Source organism: Periplaneta americana, chromosome 13 (genome assembly GCF_040183065.1).
Source record: "Periplaneta americana isolate PAMFEO1 chromosome 13, P.americana_PAMFEO1_priV1, whole genome shotgun sequence".
Taxonomy (NCBI): Eukaryota; Metazoa; Arthropoda; class Insecta; order Blattodea; family Blattidae; genus Periplaneta; species Periplaneta americana.
In genome coordinates this window covers 166,951,599-166,970,848 of record NC_091129.1, presented here as the reverse complement: position 1 = coordinate 166,970,848, position 19,250 = coordinate 166,951,599, and the positions used below count along the sequence as shown (strand labels likewise).

Below are 19,250 nucleotides of genomic sequence, written 5' to 3'. Positions count from 1 at the left end.
TTGTGCTGTTAATCAAGACCATGGATCATTATCATCATCATCATCATCATCATCCTTCATGCATTAGGAAATTGGTTCCTGTAGCAGCTACTGAAATTGGTCCATCCATCTTTTGGCTGGTCTTCCAATCTCTCTTCTTCCCCGAGGTTTATATTTCCAAAACTTACATGGTATTCTGTCCTCTTGCATCCTTGCGTTGCTTCATGCACTCATTGAATTCAGTGGCATAAGACAGTGTGGAGCACATTACAGCTTGCAGAAATGCGATCAATATAACTCAAGATCAGTAGCGGCCGGTGATCGAAATCCTCGGTGAGGCCAGATGCAACTAGTTTAAGTGCCTCCAATAGGAAATGTTTATTTATGATATTAATTATTATTGTTATTATATTATTAATATCATTATTACTGTATTATTATTATTATTATTATTATTATTATTATTATTACTAGTAATGAAAAATAATAATTTCACTCACCAAATAAGCTGTTATGCTGTGAGTTTCAGTGATTGTTTCAGTGTGATGAAGCATCCCATATTATGTGTTGAAGTTCCCCTTTCTTTCTTTTCTTTTTAATTTTTTCCTTTGACAGCAACGAACAAGGCCAACAGAGAAGTTTATTTTGCACCATATTGCCACTTAACCATTTATGTCGCCCATACCAGGATGCAATAGAAACTTGCGTTTTAAGATTATCTGTCAGAAAAATTGTCGGCGATGTCGTAGGTATCTCGGTAGTCTCTCTCTTTATTTAAAACGTCCTTTCTTTCAATATTATTTCTTCTCGAAAAAGGCACTGTAACAATGAATTAACTACACCAGCATTATTTCTCGCATTTATTGTACAATAGTACAACACACTAGCTTAAGTCATAAACTAAGACATGAGAGGAGAGAATAGTGTGGGTCTCTGCCTGCCAAAGAGCTGGAAATTTTGTTATTTATGGCCTATTTAGCAAGACAAGTCACCCTTTTCCCACCCCACTCTACCCTTGAGGTTGGGAGGAGTGAAACCTGACCAGGCCAGACGAATTGTGCCTCAGTTACAACGTTTTAAGCGCAACCTCAAAAGCCCGGGAAGACACACAGAAATTCACAAGCAGACCCGGCACGAGCGATCCTGGCCTTATGAACAAATTTTACTGCAAAACAGATCTATATACATCACAAGCTAGACCCGGCACAAGCGATCCTGGCCTCAGGAACAAATTTTACTGCAAAACAGGTCTATCTACATCACAAAGTTTTCAAATGCTTCTACAGCGATATATGCTTCATTCAAATAACTAATACATTACATAAAAACAAAATTTGATTTCAGTTAAGCCAAGTGACTGAGGCCCGGCCTCACTTGCCTCAGTCAATCAGCTGCCACTGCTCAAGATATAATAAATATGATAAGGGAGTCCCCGAAAAGGTGGAACTGGCTTAATTCTTTAAGAGATACAAATGCACATGGCTCAGAACAAAATTTAAGACCGTTTTGTCCAACACGATTCACTGTCAGGACCCTTAGCTTAAAATCTCTGACAGATAAATATCAAGATGTTCTTTCGTTCCTTTCAGATTTTTCTGAAAACGATAAAAGTGATGCTGGTACTAAAGCTTCCAGTTACCTAAAACTACTTGAGTCATTTGAACATTTTGCTTATTTAAACATGATGAGACAGGTATTTACCACGATGGATGCAACAAATATAAAACTACAAAGTGTAAACCTTGATTTCCATGAAGCAAATTGTCTCATTCACAATTTGATAAAAATATTCCAAACTTTCTGTGATAACTATGAAATGGTATGGGACAAAACTACAAGAAGAGCAAATAAGCTGGACCTGTCAGAACCAAGGACCCCGAAGCAAAGAAAAGTGTCTCGCCGTCTAGACGATCGTCAACACACACAGCATGAATTTAGTGACGCGAAGGAATATTTTAGGAGTAAATTCTTTGAACTTATAGATCGTGTGACAGCATTCCTTAAAGAGGGATTCCAGGAAAGCAAATTTTTAAATACAGTGGAAAACTTTGTTATCAGAAAAGAAGACGATGTCGGGTTGTCAGGTGTGTTTTCGATGACAACATAAATGACTATGAGATCTTACGGTTGCAGAGAACTATGGTGTGTAATAGTGCTGCAATGTTGTGTGTTGAATTAAGAAATTTTGGAAATGTAGTTAAATTTCTGAAGTCACATTTTATTTGTGAATTAGTACCTGAATTAATTAAATTTATACGCCTGACTTTGACTATGCCAGTTTCCACAGCTACAGCCGAAAGATCTTTCTCCATGTTGAAAAGGCTAAAAACATTTCTGCGTTCAACCTTGTCCCAGAAGAGACTTAATCACATTGCTATTTTAAACTTACACAAGGATAGTGCTGAAAAGTTGGATTTAGAGGATGTTTGTGACGAGTTTATAGGAAGAAGTGCGGTGAGGAGAAATAGGCCTACATTTGCAACTCGTCGTGCTACATATAATGGTGAGTACATATAATGTTTTATTTTATATTACAAAGTCGAATCGTAAATTTAAAAAGTTAATTGTAAACTTAAAATTTACAACTTAATCACAATCTTGTTATTCACAGGGCTACAGAACTCTTTATCACAGTTTAATTAAGTTACTATCTGTATTCGGTTATTTTTATCGACTTATTAAAATGATTGTCAGATGTCTAATTTTTCTGTCATTCTATATTTTGTAACATTGTTGTGAATAGATGTACATCACGATCAGTAGCGGCCGGTGATCGAAATCCTCGGTGAGGCCAGATGCAACTACATAGTTTAAGTGCTTCCGATAGGAAATCTTTGTTTATGATATTAATTATTTATTATTGTTATTATATTACTAATATCATTATTACTGTATTATTATTATTATTATTATTATTATTATTATTATTATTATTATTATTATTATTATTATTATTAGTCTATTCTTATTACTATTAATGAAAAATAATAATTTCACTCACCAAATAAGCTGTTATGCTCTGAGTTTCAGTGATTGTTTCAGTGTGATGAAGCATCCCATATTATGTGTTGAAATTCCCCTTTCTTTCTTTTCTTTTTATTTTTTTCCTTTGACAGCAACAAACAAGGCCAAGAGAAGTTTATTTTGCCTCACATTACCACTTAACCATTTATGTTGCCCATACCAGGATGCAATAGAAACTCGCGTTTTAAGATTATGTGTGAGAAAAATTATCAGCGATGTCGTAGGTATCTCGGTAGTCTCTCTCTTTATTTAAAACGTCCTTTCTTTCAGTATTATTTCTTCTCGAAAAAGGACACTCTAACAATGAATTAACTGCACCAGCATTATTTCTCTCATTTGTTTCTGTTTATATTTTCCAAAAATACATAACAACATTGGCCCAGATTCACTACTGTACTACGAAGTACAATAGTACAACACCCTCACTTATATGTCATAAACTGAGACATAAGGGGAGAGAATCGAGTGGGTCTCTGCCTGCCAAAGAGCTGGAAATTTTGTTATTTATGGCCTATTTAGGAAGACAAGTCACCACTGCTATTCCCACCCCACTCTACCCTTGAGGCCGGCCCATGGATGGGAGAATGAAACCTGACCAGGCCAGACGAATTGTGCCTCAGCTACAACGTTTTAAGCGTAAACTCAAAGCCCGCGAAAGGACAGGAAATGCATAAGCCAGACCCGGCATGAACGATCCTGTCCTCAGGAACAAATTTTACTGCAAAACAGGTCTACATACATCACAAGCCAGACCCGGCACGAGCGATCCCGGCCTCAGGAACAAATTTTACTGCAAAACAGGTCTACATACATCACAAGCCAGACCCGGCACGAGCGATCCCGGCCTCAGGAACAAATTTTACTGCAAAACAGGTCTACATACATCACAAGCCAGACCCGGCACGAGCGATCCCGGCCTCAGGAACAAATTTTACTGCAAAACAGGTCTATATACATCAAAGTTTTTAAATGCTTCTACCGCGATATATGCTTCATTCAAATAACTAATATATTATATAAAAACACAAAATTTGATTTCAGTTAAGCCAAGTGACTGAGGCCCGGCCTCACTTGCCTCAGTCAATCAGCCGCCACTGATCACGATTCATGTAAGGGAGAATTTGATATTTTATTGTAATTCAAAATTTTGAGCCAGCCAAAATTTTTCAAAAGTTGGTGCCAATGTATGGCAACAATGACTTTGGCATTTGATTGACTGTGATTGACTTATTTACACAGTAGCACACGATAGCAATATGCAACTGCTATGTTGTAACAGCAGCCACAGGACACGTACATTGTATTGTTTGGAAAGCAGTTGTGTTCCAGCTACATATTGTGTAAAGCACAGATGTTTATAATGGATATATATTTCCGTGGCACTACAGTCCGCGAAGGGCCTAGACCGACCAGATGGCTGCTGGCCTCACGCCCATATTTCGAAGCAGAGGTGGACGATCATCCAACCAGAATGGAGGTATTGTGTGGTTAGCACGATGATCCCCCCAGCCGTTATAACTGGCATTCGTAACCGGATTTCGCTACCTATCGTAACTCCCAAAGTGCATCACGATGCTGGGTGGGCACCAGTCCCATATATTGGCCCAAATTTCATGAGAAAATTTCTTCCCCCATGAGGACTCGAACCAGCAAGCAGTCTGTAACGCGAGTCCTAGGCAGGATGCTTTAGACCGATGCCACGGCACGGGACATTATGGATATATACTGGATTCAATAATCCGTAACTTGGATACAAATCTACACAATGTCTCTTTAAAGAAAATAATTACCCATAGTGCCCTCACGAGTTCATTATACTGACATTTCACTGAAAGTGTGTCTTAATTCACACATCAATTCAAAATCTCACTGGTTTACAAGCTTCCAGACTACTAGTATGAGGTTTGTAAATTGAAAATCGGATATTAATTAAGCTGAAATCAGTCAAGAAGTACCAGTGACTTAGTACTGGAAATTAACCATCTGTGTAATAACAAAAACATAATTCAAAAGTATAAATTGGGAAAGTACTATAATACACAGAAAACTAACCTATAAATTAAACTATATCAGGTACATACCGATACATGAAGTAATTTGTTTCCATATCTTCAGATATCCACCATGAGCGGCCTCTCCTTGTTTGTTCTTCTATATATCTTCTGTTCTTCTTTGGAATCATAACTTTATACAGCCAAGCAAACTGGAAGGAATATTACATAATGCAGAAAAATATTCTAGCTTCCTCTATGATTATGACAATGGTAGTTGCTTATGCCAATTTTTGGCTTAGTGGTACATAATTATGACCGCTGCAAAACACACTGGGATGGTTAATATGAGGTCCTTAGAATAGGAGACGTACACTATACTGTGCTGACTGCCTCCCAGTCACGTGATACTTTACGGGGACTGTGCATTAAGAAAATTCAGTAGACTTACAGAACTTTAGTTCAACATTTATAGGTTTTCAGTGCTCAGATTGGTATAAAAATGTTCATGCCTATACAATTAATCATTCTGAATTCAATGGTACCAAAAGACAACTAATTAGTTTCGTATCCAAGTGCAAAAGAAAGATCCTAAATGATAACCTGCCTTCCCACTTTGCTAAATGTACCTCATTCTTCAAGTGCACATTATTTGCTGCATGCTGCACTCATATACCTTGAATTTTTTTTAAGTTATCTAGGAACGTATATTGTAAATTGTAAAGCAAAATTTAGTTAACAATTTCACCCCTAGTGAAATAGAAAAAATAATGAACTTTGTTTAACATTTTTAAAAATGTTTTCAATGCATATATATTTTTTTCTCGTGTTATGTGTGCGATATTCTTAAACCCGTAGGTCTACTATGTAGAACACAGGCTGTAGAAAACACTGTAACAATCTGTTGCAAATTTATTCAGTAGTTTCAGAGAAAAATGCACTTTAGTATGAAAATGTCAACTTATGGAAAACTGCATTAAAAAAAATAATTATGTATGAATTACAAGCACCGCCAAATTTAAAGAGGCTATTTAAGAGGCTTATCTGCAGAAATACCCCCCCACCACAATATTTATATATATTTTTTAAAGAGCAAGTTTTGTACTTTATTTTTAAAACACAAAATATAAAATCTGACTTTTGACCACTAATCATTACCTGGTTCCCTTAAGTGTATGATGAGGAACACTGGACAGCCTGTCAAACAAAAACTCCTCTACAAAAGTAATAATTATAATGTATTATATTTTTCAGTTTGTTGTAAATATTGGGAAGCAAGAAGGATGATGACTTCATTGTTAAATTCAGAGCATTAGATACACAAACATTTTTCAGTTTTTTTTTTTTTCTTTTCTGCCTGGTTCATTACATGTGTACACGAATGCCTACTATTTCATTCAGTCCTTTGCTTGACGTGGAAGATACTGTCCATCCATAAACCACAAAAGAAGTAAATTAAAATCATCAGTACCAGTTGCAGAAGACACAGCCCTGCAGTATATATTGACTACACCCCAACTCTGGTTACTAGCAACAGGCATCTATAATGAACACCATCAAAATATCCCTCATTTCTCGTGAAAAACAACAACTGAATAGACTACAGTGGACTATAGTGGACTTTATGTTGTTGGCAAACAGCTGGATACATTAAGAAGATTGATTGATTGATTGATTGATTGATTGATTGATTGATTGATTGATTGAAGTGGAAGATATTGCATCTTTCATATTCTGCATCTTTAAGTGTCATTCTGTTTTCGGGCTAGTGCTTATACTTTCTGGTCGAATTAGCAGTATGTAATTTGCACTTTTTCTTAAATAATATTACGAACTATGTGGCACAGACAATGAGTCAAATGGTGAACATAGCAAAAACTAAATGGGAAATAAATGTGGCTAAGAAAAAGAAAAATATGGGTGATGAATATGTTAGTGTACAGACGAAAACTTAGGGAAGGCAAGACGAGTAGGGAACCCTTGTCACTGTGGTTGTTTCGATAAAGTAGGCATAGGAAAGACAGACGACATATTTCGCGAATTTTGGAAAACAGAGGACTGAGAAGTGCAGAACAGTTGTCGGTCAAGTACAGTAGCGTGCAAATTAATCCGAACACAACATATTTTTACATTTTCTGTCATTGTTGGCCTCACAGATGCTCATACCGCTTTAATTGACATCTGTAGTACGTGTAATTCCATTGTTAAGGTCTGTCATTATTTTTTTTATAATATGTGACATTTTGCCTGTCGTTTTGTACTTATAAGCATTTCAGTTGTGTTGAAGACTTAATACTGCAATCCTGTGTACATTCTGTCGTCTTCACAAATGGATACAACTCCACGAAAACGGTCTAAAATTATAACATTAGCAGAGCATTCTTCTATGACACAGAGGCAAATTGCTTCAGAATGTCACATCGGTTTGGCTACTGTTAATTCGATCATAAAACGATACAGGGAGACTGGATCCATCACACCCCAGAAAAAAGGAAACTGTGGCCAGAAAAGGAAGACTTCACCTGCAGATGATCGTTTAATTGTCAGGAAAAGTAAATTAAATCCTAGACTAACTGCTGTCGACTTAACCCGCGAGTTAATGGCTACCATTGGGGCAAATATTCACGTCACAACAGTGCGGCGTAGGCTTTTGGAAGCTGGATGAAGGGCTCGTAAGCCTATTAAGAAGCAACTGCTAACCCCTGTTATGTGCAAAAAACGCTTAATGTGGGCAAAATTACATCAACACTGGACAGTGAATGACTGGAAGAATGTACTTTTTTCCGATGAGTCTCATTTCGAGGTCCATGGCCACCGTGTTTCTTACGTACGGAAAGGATAAGAAAAAGTAACAGCAGCTCATCTCCAACAAGCACCCAAATACCCACCTAAAGTAATGTTTTGCGGTTGTTTTACACATGAAGGGCCTGGAGCATTAATACCTATCAAGGGAATGATGAATTCTGACAAATATATTCACTTATTGGAAACCAGAATCGTACCCCAGCTGCAAAAATCATTTCCAGATGGCAGAGGTGTGTTCCAACAAGACCTGGCACCATGCCATATGTCTCGAAAAACTACAGAATTCTTCAACAAGAAGAATATTCAGGTACTCCCCTGGCCAGGCAACTCACCCGACATCAACCCCATTGAGAACTTGTGGTCAATTTGCAAAAGAAGAATGCAAAAAATGGATTGTTCTACAAAGGAGAAGATGATTTCTGCCCTCATTGGTGTATGGTTTCGCGATGAAGAAATGAAGAATATTTGTGGGAAATTAGTGGAATCCATGCCAAATCGTCTCAGAGCTGTTATTAGGAAGAAGGGAGGCCACATAGATTACTGAGGTATGTCTTAGATCCTTTTGTTTTATCCTGTTTGAGTGTTTTTGCATAAGTAATTACGTTGTTCGGATTAATTTTCACGCTACTGTATGTGACAAGTGCAGACGTGTGAAAGACGGTCTTATCGTAGAACACAGTGTAATTCATGGAAAGTTTGTGATGTTGCTTTCCGAAACATTCCCGGCTGAAGTGAAAAATGATTGCGCACTGTCAGAGTAACTGAGCACATTGGCAGCTGCCTTGCATTATCCAATCGTTAAAGTCGGCATAGGAAATATCTGGCATCAGATTTAAACATTTCCAAAATGTACGATCTATATTATTGAAAAATACAGTGACCAAGAATTGTTCTACAGACACATTTTTAATATAAAACTTAACCTTGGTTGCACACCACCTCTGTCCGACACATGCATCTATTGTGATGAAACAAGACAGCGAGTAGAGAGTTTGGTTGCAGAAAATGATGCTCAACAGATACGTGAAAAATTGCAGTATAAAACATTGCTAAGATGGCTCAGACACTACTGCAATAGATGACACAAAATAAAGACCAGACAGTTGCTGCTAATGCAACAGGCACTTCCAATATCTAAAATAAATTCCGGAATACAGTTCTACTAGAGAAAATTACGGTCTTGTGATTTTGGTATCCACATCTGAAGGATGGAAATGCCTCAATATATGTTTGGGACGAGAGTAGTCTACTGCAAGAACAGGCTCTGTCGAAATTTCAGGTTGCCTGCGGCATTACATAGATATAGATCATGCGTGACAACTGTAGTAGACAAAACAAACCTTGTCTTAGAGACATCAATGCAGACTGTTTCGCAAAAATTGAACAAACTTCCTTGGTACCTGCCATGCGATTGTGATTTTGAAAATACAGATAAGCATCTTAGAAAAAGAGAGGTGCAGCAAATTAGAATGTGCAGAAAAAAGGAATCCTTTGGATAAAGTACTCTTGAAAAGTAAACATTTCAAGGACATCGGTGTCTTGCAGAATCATATAAAAAAGTGGCAAGTTCAGAGTGCCAGTGTATTGTTTTTTTTTAATATATAATTTCAAAATGGGATTTGGTATCAAACGAAAGAACCTCATCCAATAAATCTGCAAAAAGAGCGTACAAAAATGTACGAACAGCATCATTTCAATCTTTCAACAATCAGTTTACATAATAAATATAAAAGACCTATGCCTATTTCTCCAGAGAAGCTTGCCGATATCCAGACACTTCTTAGCTACATTCTAAAAACTCACATGCATATTGCAATAAGATTAGTATGGTACATTTTCTGGCCAAGAAAACATAAGCATTGCACCAGTGCTTGTTTTGGCATGTAAACCTAAATGTGTTTAAAGTGCATTTTAATAATGTTGCATATTAGCATCCTTCTATTTAAGGACAAATTTTGAAAACAAAAATTCAAACTTTGGTTTTATATCCCAAATAATTATTTGGAATTTTCTGCTAATTTTGGTAAATAATTGCATCGAAAGTTTAAACTCGCTGGCAACGTCGCGATGCCCAAGATTCCACACGGAGGCATTGAACTCATCCGACGTGAGATGTAAACAAAAGGCTATGTATTGCAAAATCATGCGACTGCTTTGGCCAGGTGTTTTCCTTGACCAAATTTAAAATCTCCTATTCCCTGTCAACAATTTCATCAGGTCGTTGTCAACCTCAATTGCAAAATACTAGAATTACGCTGCCTGTGTCACAGACCGACTAGCAGACAGCGATGGACAACTCTGCACTAAGTAATGAATGACTGATACAGCCATGATGTCCCATGTGGGCAAAGACCCCCTTTACTACAATGGTTCTCACTTGGTGAGCCAATCCAGGCAAGTTGTAGTTACTGACGTGGCACAGTTATTAACTCTGTTAAACTTTACTAGTCAGCACTTCGTTCTTTGGTCCTTTTATGCACTGACCACGTATTACTAACACCAGCACTTTGACAAACACTGAGATTGTTGTTTATAATATTTTAAGGGAACGAACAAGTGAAAAATGTGGAAAAATGGAAAAAAATACAAATTTTTGTTTTTATGTTCATAATTTTATTTAAACCTTCTACTTTCATAATATGGCCTCATTTTTTATTTGGGAGCCCTTTAAACCGTGTCACATGACGTTTAAATGTCTGCTTGCACGTGCTTCGTTGCCCTTTAAACGAGCTGTCAGCTCTAAAGTTTATGTTGAGCTTTGTAATTTGAATAAAGCGGGCTAGTTTTTTTTCTGGTGTGTATCTAGTGAAATTAAGTTTGTTGTCACTCCTGAATATACTATCAGCTTGCCTGTCAGCCCTGCAAATACTTCGTTTTGAAACTGAACGGCAAAATATTGTTTGTGGACCGTTTCTTCTCGAGTTTGTGCGTTTGTACGTGAATATTCATACTTGTTTTGCTGATTTCGTGTTATTTAGGATGTTATTAAAGTTTTACACTAATTTTGTATTCAATTAGTTGTATATATTAGTGTGAATAAGTTAGTATAAGTGCATTAGGTTAGGAATCGTCACAATAACATTCAAGACCACGTGTATAACTCAACATTTAGCATTTTAGGCATAGTTTTAGTTTTCTAAACATGAATAGACTAAGTGACATTCATAATAAGGGCAAGAAACGATCAAAATATGCTAATAGGGCTAAAAATTTAGCAAATATAAGGTGGAAGAAGGCCAAAACTACTGTGGAATGTGTGCAACAAGAAAATGTGTTAGGCCTAGTTGGTGATAATGAAGATCAAGTGTTAAAAGAAACAAATAATAAACAAAGTGCTAGTGAGATAAAGTTGATAAAATATGGCAACTTGCAGGAGAATTCAAATATAAGTGCCCCCAGTGTAGTAAAGACTACACATTAGTGCATGTAAGTTTGTGGAGTGAACTGTATAAAGGAGTAAAATGTGGTGAATGTGGAATGGATAGTGCAAAAGCTGAGCTTACTGAACCATCAGGCTTTGCATTTAAAGTGATAGTGAAGTGTTATAATTGCAACACAGTGTTGAATGAAATGTATACAAGCCCTAAGGTAGGTAACACTGAGTCAACTCGACCTCCCTTCGATGTAAATAGGAGAATGGTCAACGCCTTTGTTACCATGGGAAAAGGACACTCTGCTATGGAACAACATTGTATGGCTATGGGTATGGCAGGTTTGAGCTCACCATCCTTCAACTCTCACCTGATAAAACTGACGGAAGAAAACAAACTTGTTAGACAACATGTGTTGAGAAATGCTCACTCTGCAGTTAGACGAGCTCACATGGAAGTGGACAGTTCTATTAGTGATAGTGATGTTATAAATATTGGTGTGTCATACGATGGCACATGGATGAAGCGTGGACATACATCAAAGTATGGTTTAGGTTTAGTCATAGATATTGTGACAGTGACGTGAGAATCGAACTCACGACCAGCGTCCCGCATGAAAGCAGATCGCACAGGCTCCACGGAACATTGAGTGACGTCGCGCGGTGGAGAGAAGAGAGAGGGTGTATTACGTCACGCGACGAGTTTGCGCGCGCATCTGGTGCTGGTAGAGAGGAGAGGGCCCTGGATTTCTCTGGAATGCCATCTCTAGAGACGGGTCGAATTTTCGAGGCTACGTCGCTGTAGTTATAAATTACGGTCGCGAAGGAACGACAGCAGTTTCAGTTTCAGAGTTTTCAGTTATTCAGTCAGTGAGAAAGCCAGAGCAAGCAAGCCAGCCGGAGTTCGACTCGAGTGTGCGTCCGCATCTGCGTCAGCATCCGAAGGCCTGAGTTCGAGTGCAGTGGACCGCAGTTGGAGGGACCCGAGTTCGAGTACAGTGAACTGTCTCTGAAGGTCTGTGGTTCGAGATACTGTGAACTCGAGTGACTGAGATAGAAGAACTGTGAACTGAGAACTGGTAGTTCTGATTTGTAAATAGTGCTTTGTAAATATTAGTTAAGATTAACAGTTCATTGTTGTGCGTAATAGTCCAAGTAAATTATCATTGTCGTCGGTGGAGTGCTATAACGAATACTGTGTTGAGTGAAGATCCAATTGTTGACGAGAGCGTTTAAGGCGAATTGTAGAAAGGAATTATTGTTGTGGCGAATAAATTACATTGTTGTTACTAATAAAATTCACAATATTTTAACAGGGCTAGTGTTAGATTTTGAAATAATGTCAAAATATTGCAGTACTTGTGAAAAGACAGAAAAAAAAATGGATGTTGCAAGTGACGAATATAAACAGTGGTATCAAAGTCACAAAGATGCTGGTGTTTGTGAGAAAAATTTTGATGGATCTTCAAATGCCATGGAGATGAAAGCTGCAGAAATTCTCTGGACCCGGTCCATTAGGTTGTGTAATATGAGGTACACAACCTTATTGTCTGACGGGGATGCAAAAACACACCATCACCTTCAGCAGCTTCAAGTTTATGGTGAAGGCATTGACATTAGAAAAGAAGAATGTGTGAACCACGTTGCTAAGAGAGTAGGTAAAGGTCTACAGAATATTGTTAGGGAATGGAGAGGGACAGATTCCTCAATCGGAGGCAAAAAAAAAGGGAAGTCTGACTGCAGAAATGATACCTCGACTGCAAAATTACTACAGAAAGGCCATTATTGATAATATCCCCGATGTAAACAAGATGAAGAAAGCCATCTATGCAACACTTGACCATGCAATGTCCACGGATGACAAGCCCCTGCATTCAAGATGCCCTAGTGGTGAAAAGTCATGGTGCTTCTTCAACCGGGCCATTGCGAAGCAAGAAGCTGTTCCGAAGCATGACTTGAAAACCATGAAGACAGTGTTGCGACCTGATGTTGTGGCTAAAATCATGCCAGTGTACTGTAGACTAGCTAGTGATGAACTTCTTAGCAAGTGCACTGCAGGAAAAACTCAAAATGTGAATGAAAGTGTTCATAGTGTGATATGGCGGAAGTGCCCAAAAGAAATTTTTGTATCAAAAAAAAAAACTTGAAGTGGCTGTTACTTCTGCTGTGACTGAATTTAACATGGGTTGTACAGCAAACATTTCCATGAGAGATTTAGTGTCAACAGTGAAATTATCTCCTGCAGCATACAAAATTGGCAATAGGAGAGACAAGCGTCGACTGCAGCAAGTGGCTACTTCAACCAGTGAGAACTTCAAAACAAGCAGGAAGAAGCTACGTTTGTCAAAAAGTGTCACTGAAAGTAGGAAAAAGCAGCAGGAGGGGTCAACATATCAGGCAGGAGGGTTTTAAGCAATTTCCATAATGTGTAAGTACTCAAACATAGTGTTGTACTTTAAAACTTGATTTTCTCCCTTTTAAATTTTATTACATTTTAACATGTTCAAATTGCTCCATATGATGCATTTCTTAACCAATAGTGATGAAATTTTTACCACAAGCCCACATTACCTAAAGGAAAAAGACTGTCACATGGATTTTTAAAATATTTATTATTTGCCAAGATATAAATTGATTAAGATGCATGAAATTAATTTTTTTCTTTAAATTGGCACTCACCCAGTTTTGAATTTTTTTCTCAGAAACTAAGAAGTGCTAACTAAAAATCATGTGATAGATGTTTTATTATTGTTAGAGGAACTGTTCTATATTTTTTTTAAATTCATAATGTTAAGCGTTCATCATGCAGCATTTTTTAAATATTAATTAGTATTAATTGGTAAATAATTAATTTCTTCAAAACTAATTAAGATACATTGATGAAATTTATAGGGATGTTTTAAATACATATCAGCACTCTGTGGTAAAAATTTCAGTCCATTAGCATCACAAATGCATAATTTGAATATTTCACTTGTTCATTCCCTTAACTAGCACTTCCATGAACACTGACTTTATTATTTACAATATTTTAATTGACACTTTCACAAACAATGACTTTACTATTTACAATATTTTGACATATATGTTTGTTATTTCCAACTAACACACAAAATCACTGAGTTCACTATTTATAATATTTAATATCATACCAGAAACCTTTCTGCATCTGCGCATAGAACGGCACGCCAATGACCTTCACTTAGATCAGAAGATCACGTAATACTGGGACAAGACGATCTTGACTACCTTGACTACTGTACTGTATCGAAAGAGAGTCGAGAACAGCTAATCAGTGTTACTGCCTCTACTCTTGTTAGTCAGGCAACAAATTTGCAATACGTTTTATTTACTTTACTCGAAAATCGTTCATTCTATCGAAATACGACAAAAAAATATTCTTTATTTCATTCTCTATTGATATTCACAGAAATCAAGATCCTATGAATAGTAATTATTTATTCACAATGACAACGTTAAAGTTTTCGGACAAAACATTGTTCATTTCGAAAACTATTAACTTCTCACCGACATGGTATTATACTTTTTTGTCATACTCAGTATGACTAATTCGCTCTGCAAAGCTGCAGGGTTATTTTACTTCCACCCTGTATATACCCTTCATCTGGAAGAGTGACTGTTTCTACCCCTAATCATTTTTCAGTTAAAGTGAGTAGGCTACGTTAGAGCTCATGTCAGTGTTTGTCAATTTATTAAGAAACACAAAACTCTTCATTCAATCATTATATATTGTGTATGATCACAAATATTCGCATACTTCCATTTTAACATCTGACATTACTCGTTCCGCACATCCCAAGTATGGACCAGTCGACTTGACGGAAAGGTGTTCTGATATTTGTGCACTGTGTACCAGTATCGAACAAAAACTTATTTTAATGATCAGCAGGTGAATGGGCACAATGACAGATGACAATGATGGCCTTATGAGAAACAAATTCAACTTACTTTGTACAGCAGTGAGTGGTAATACACGTTATATTTCCATTTGCCTCAAGACATCTTGTCCAAGCGACCATAATGCTGTCAGAAGTCATCGCTGTTTCAGTGATCCAGGTACTGAAAACAGTCAAGCAATGTAAATCACCGAAGACTAATAAGAATGAGAATCTAAATATGGTATTTAAAAACACATTTAAGAAAACCAGCCTTTGCCAAACATTTCAGTCAGATTACACTTCACTTTTATAAATATCATGTCATTTGTTTCGCTAGCTTCCAGATTACCTTGGGGATCATGGCAACATAGTACTTTAATTGTTGTTGAACATTCTTAAAGGGGGACATAGGCAAAAATACAATTACAAAACATTTTGCTATTAATTCAGTTTTCATTGTAGAGAGTTGCAATTTTTTATGCACATTATAAGTACTATAATTTCATTCAGGTAACTTTTTCAACATATAGGATTCTCTTGGATTATTACTTACTTACTTACAAATGGCTTTTAAGGAACCCGAAGGTTCATTGCCGCCCTCACATAAGCCCGCCAGCAGTCCCTATCCTGAGCAAGATTAATCCAGTCTCTATCATCATACCCCACCTCCCTCAAATCCATTTTTATATTATCCTCCCATCTACATATCAGGCTCCCTAAAGGGCTTTTTCCCTCCGGTCTCCCAACTAACACTCTATATGTATTTCTGGATTCGCCCATACGTGCTACATGCCCATCTCAAATGTCTGGATTTTAAGTTCCTAATTATGTCAGGTGAAGAATACAATGCGTGCAGTTCTGTGTTGTGTAACTTTCTCCATTCTCCTGTAACTTCATCCCTCTTAGCCCCAAATATTTTCCTAAGCACCTTATTCTCAAACACCCTTAACCTATGTTTCTCTCTCAAAGTGAGAGTCCAAGTTTCACAACCATAAAGAACAACCGGTAATATAACTGTTTTATAAATTCTAACTTTCAGATTTTTGGACAGCAGACTGGATGATAAGAGCTTCTCAACCGAATAATAACACTCATTTCCCATATTTATTCTGCGTTTAATTTCCTCCCGAGTGTCATTTATATTTGTTACTGTTGCTCCAAGATATTTGAATTTTTCCACCTCTTCGAAGGATAAATCTCCAATTTTTATATTTCCATTTCGTACAAATATTCTGGTCACTAGACATAATCGTGGATTATTACATTTTTTAATATACGTAATAACTTGGGAACACTTTTCTGCAAAACTATTTGAAGTAGAGACTTGAAATGTGATGTACAAATTTCTCTTAGACACATATTTATCTAAAAAGGTTTAAATTTTTATATACACATATATATACACACAATAAAAATATATATTTATTTATTTTGGCAAAAAAATAGCTCTAGAAAAATGATCGGCAAAGATTGTCATAAAATGCAGCCCGCAAGACACAGCAAAGGGGAATGCAGGAGAGGAGGATAACCAACTGCTTAACTTTGAATGAACAAGAGATGGCTCAGGGGAGGAGATCATACCTTACCCCTCCGCCCTGCTTCTGTATTAAGGGATTGACACTGCTCTAGAAGCAATGCTAGTGACGGATAAGTAAGCTATTAAAATATCTCTGCATAAATTTATATATCTTGCTTACATTAACTTGTGTACAAAATTTCATGACTGTTATCCCAGTATTTTTGGAGAAAAATGTACCTAAGTACAGAAAATTTAACATTTCAGTAAAATTACTTTAAAGTCTACTATGGATGTACAGAACCTTATTTGTGTCTGTTGGCATTTAAATCTTGAATAGCACTTGCAGGTGGATTTAGGACCTAAATTTCTGGGAGGTTATTAAATAGACCTAAAACTACCTAATAATGACAATTTTTTTTTTTTTTTGCCCACATCACCCCTTAAGAGAATAAATGGATGAAATGTTGGCCATTATAATCAGTGGCGTTTCATTTAAATAATGACCAAATTATATCAACATAATCGTCCTCAGAATTCATGTTTTAGTTATACAATCATAAATAGGTTTTCGTGGAAGACATTTAGTTTTACTTCATTTACTCACATTCAATTTCTATAGGCCCCCATACTAAAATTTTTACTGCATGTTCTGAAAAGCATGGTTAACAAAACTACAGAGTTTTTTGTTCTATACAGAAAATGTTTTCAAAATTAATTTAATAAAATATACCATCAGAACACTAAAAAATTATAATTTTTAAACTGACTGGACTCAATTTTTTTCCAGGTCATTCATAAGTTACATTAAAAATTGAAATTATGAATCTGCTATTAAATTATATGCATGTGAAAGATGCTGTGCAATTTTTTCAGGTATGTAACTTATACTTTGTGGAAGTAAATATCTTTTGAAAAAGCCAAAAAAAAATAAATAAATAAATAAAAATAAACTACAAAAGTTTCTTAAATTAAAACGTTAAAAGTGTTAAAAATGTTTAAAAAGGTACTTTAATGACCGACAAGCCCGTTTGAACACCAGTGTGGTCAGTGTCCTTGAGTAGTTCAAAGGACAATCATGAAATGGGCCTGTCTGTCATTTAGGTATATTACTTTTTTTAACATTTTTTAACACTTTTAACATTTTAATGTAAGAAAGTTTTATAGTTTTAATGTTTAAAGTGAACAACAAAGAACAAAAAATTTAAAAACTCAAAACCTATAAAATGATAACTGATGCACCAGGGACAGAACTACTAGAGGTTCAGTGACGTCACTACAGAAGAGCTCACATGCAGCAGAACTATTCGTTGCACTACAAACTGAAAACGTTGACCGCTTACTTTCACTGATCCAGCTGTGCTCTCACAATACAATAACTTCCGTTCAGAAAATGTTTTGCAGCTGAACGGTACCGTACCTGCTAGTGCGGGAGGAGGGGGCGGTCGGACCGCTTAAAAGTAACCGTCTGCAAGCTTCTAGATGTTTGTCCCCGGTGCACTAATGAAATTTGGAGACATTAATACTAATAAGAGGTTGCTGTAATAAAAAATTAAGCTTCTAGCTTAAAAAATTTATAAAATAGAAATTTCATCCATTTCATCCCTTTAAGTAATTTTAACTGGTTTATTTTACGATGTTTTATCAATTGCGATAGTTATCTAGCTTCTCACTAGGCGATAATGCCACCGAAATGAGTCCAGGGTCCAATGCCGAAAATAACCCAGCATTTGATTCACATGGGCTGAAGAAAAACCTTGGGACAAACCTCAACCAAATAAATTGCCCCAACCCTGGCCAGCTTGTTTCACGAACACACATGCTAACTGTTACTCCACAGCGGTGGACTTCATCTTTTAAAAACCACATAATATAGTAAATAAAGAAAATCAAATTTACAGAGTAAAGCCCGGTTCAGACGGTGCGTGTTTCTGTGATGGATTCCAAAGTGGCTCCGCGGACGGGTCGCCTGCGTGGTCACTCGCCAGAAGTAATCCGCTCTGGTGGCTCCGTGGATGGCTAGCTTGCTGGATTTCGAGGGCAGGTTCCTTGCTATTTTTCGTGATGGTTTGCGGCTGGAAACCAAAGATGACCATATAATATCACCTCTGAAACCATGTCGCCATGTTCGTTGTTTTCCAACTAAACCTGATTTTTCTATATTCTTTAGTTTCTAAGAAACAACAATTAAATATCAGACTTTAGCTGTTTTGCACTTATGGCTTAATTACTTTATTGCGACATTTACTGCTGTTAATGTAGGACTTTAGTTGTTTTCCACTCACGGTTTAGTTTCTTTTTGACCATGAGTGTTGGCAACAGATAAAACAGCAGATGATTTTCCAATTTGAACTGTGAAAAGAGCCAGCTCCGTGTGAACAACTACCATCACCATAGCCAACACGGGAGCCAGCAAGTGACCACGCAGGGTGGCCATCAGCGTAGCCTCCTTGGAATCCATCACAGAAACTAGCACCGTCTGAACCAAGCTTAAATGTTGAGAGAATTGAGTTGGGTGCTTTGCATCTGATTATCTATAGTAAGTGTAAAAAGTATTCGGAAATGGAAATTTCAAGAAGTGTATGTTTTCACTGGTAAATTTTCCATTCTATTCTGTTTATGTCTTGGGTACCTGCCCTTTTGGTGAGATTGTTAATTTAATTAAA

General features: G+C 36.8%; 1 protein-coding gene across 1 annotated transcript in view; it reads right to left on the bottom strand.

Annotated features, from left to right (window-relative positions):
• LOC138711672 (uncharacterized) overlaps positions 1–19,250 on the bottom strand; it is a 267,255-nt gene that overhangs the window by 243,982 nt on the left and 4,023 nt on the right. Inside the window, exons 2-4 of the mRNA XM_069842800.1 lie at positions 18,484–18,659; positions 15,139–15,249; positions 5,085–5,206 (exon numbers count right to left, since the gene is read on the bottom strand). Of these exons, the coding sequence (XP_069698901.1) occupies positions 5,182–5,206; positions 15,139–15,249; positions 18,484–18,659 (312 nt within the window). The 3' untranslated portion in view covers positions 5,085–5,181. The remainder of the gene's footprint in view (positions 1–5,084; positions 5,207–15,138; positions 15,250–18,483; positions 18,660–19,250) is intronic.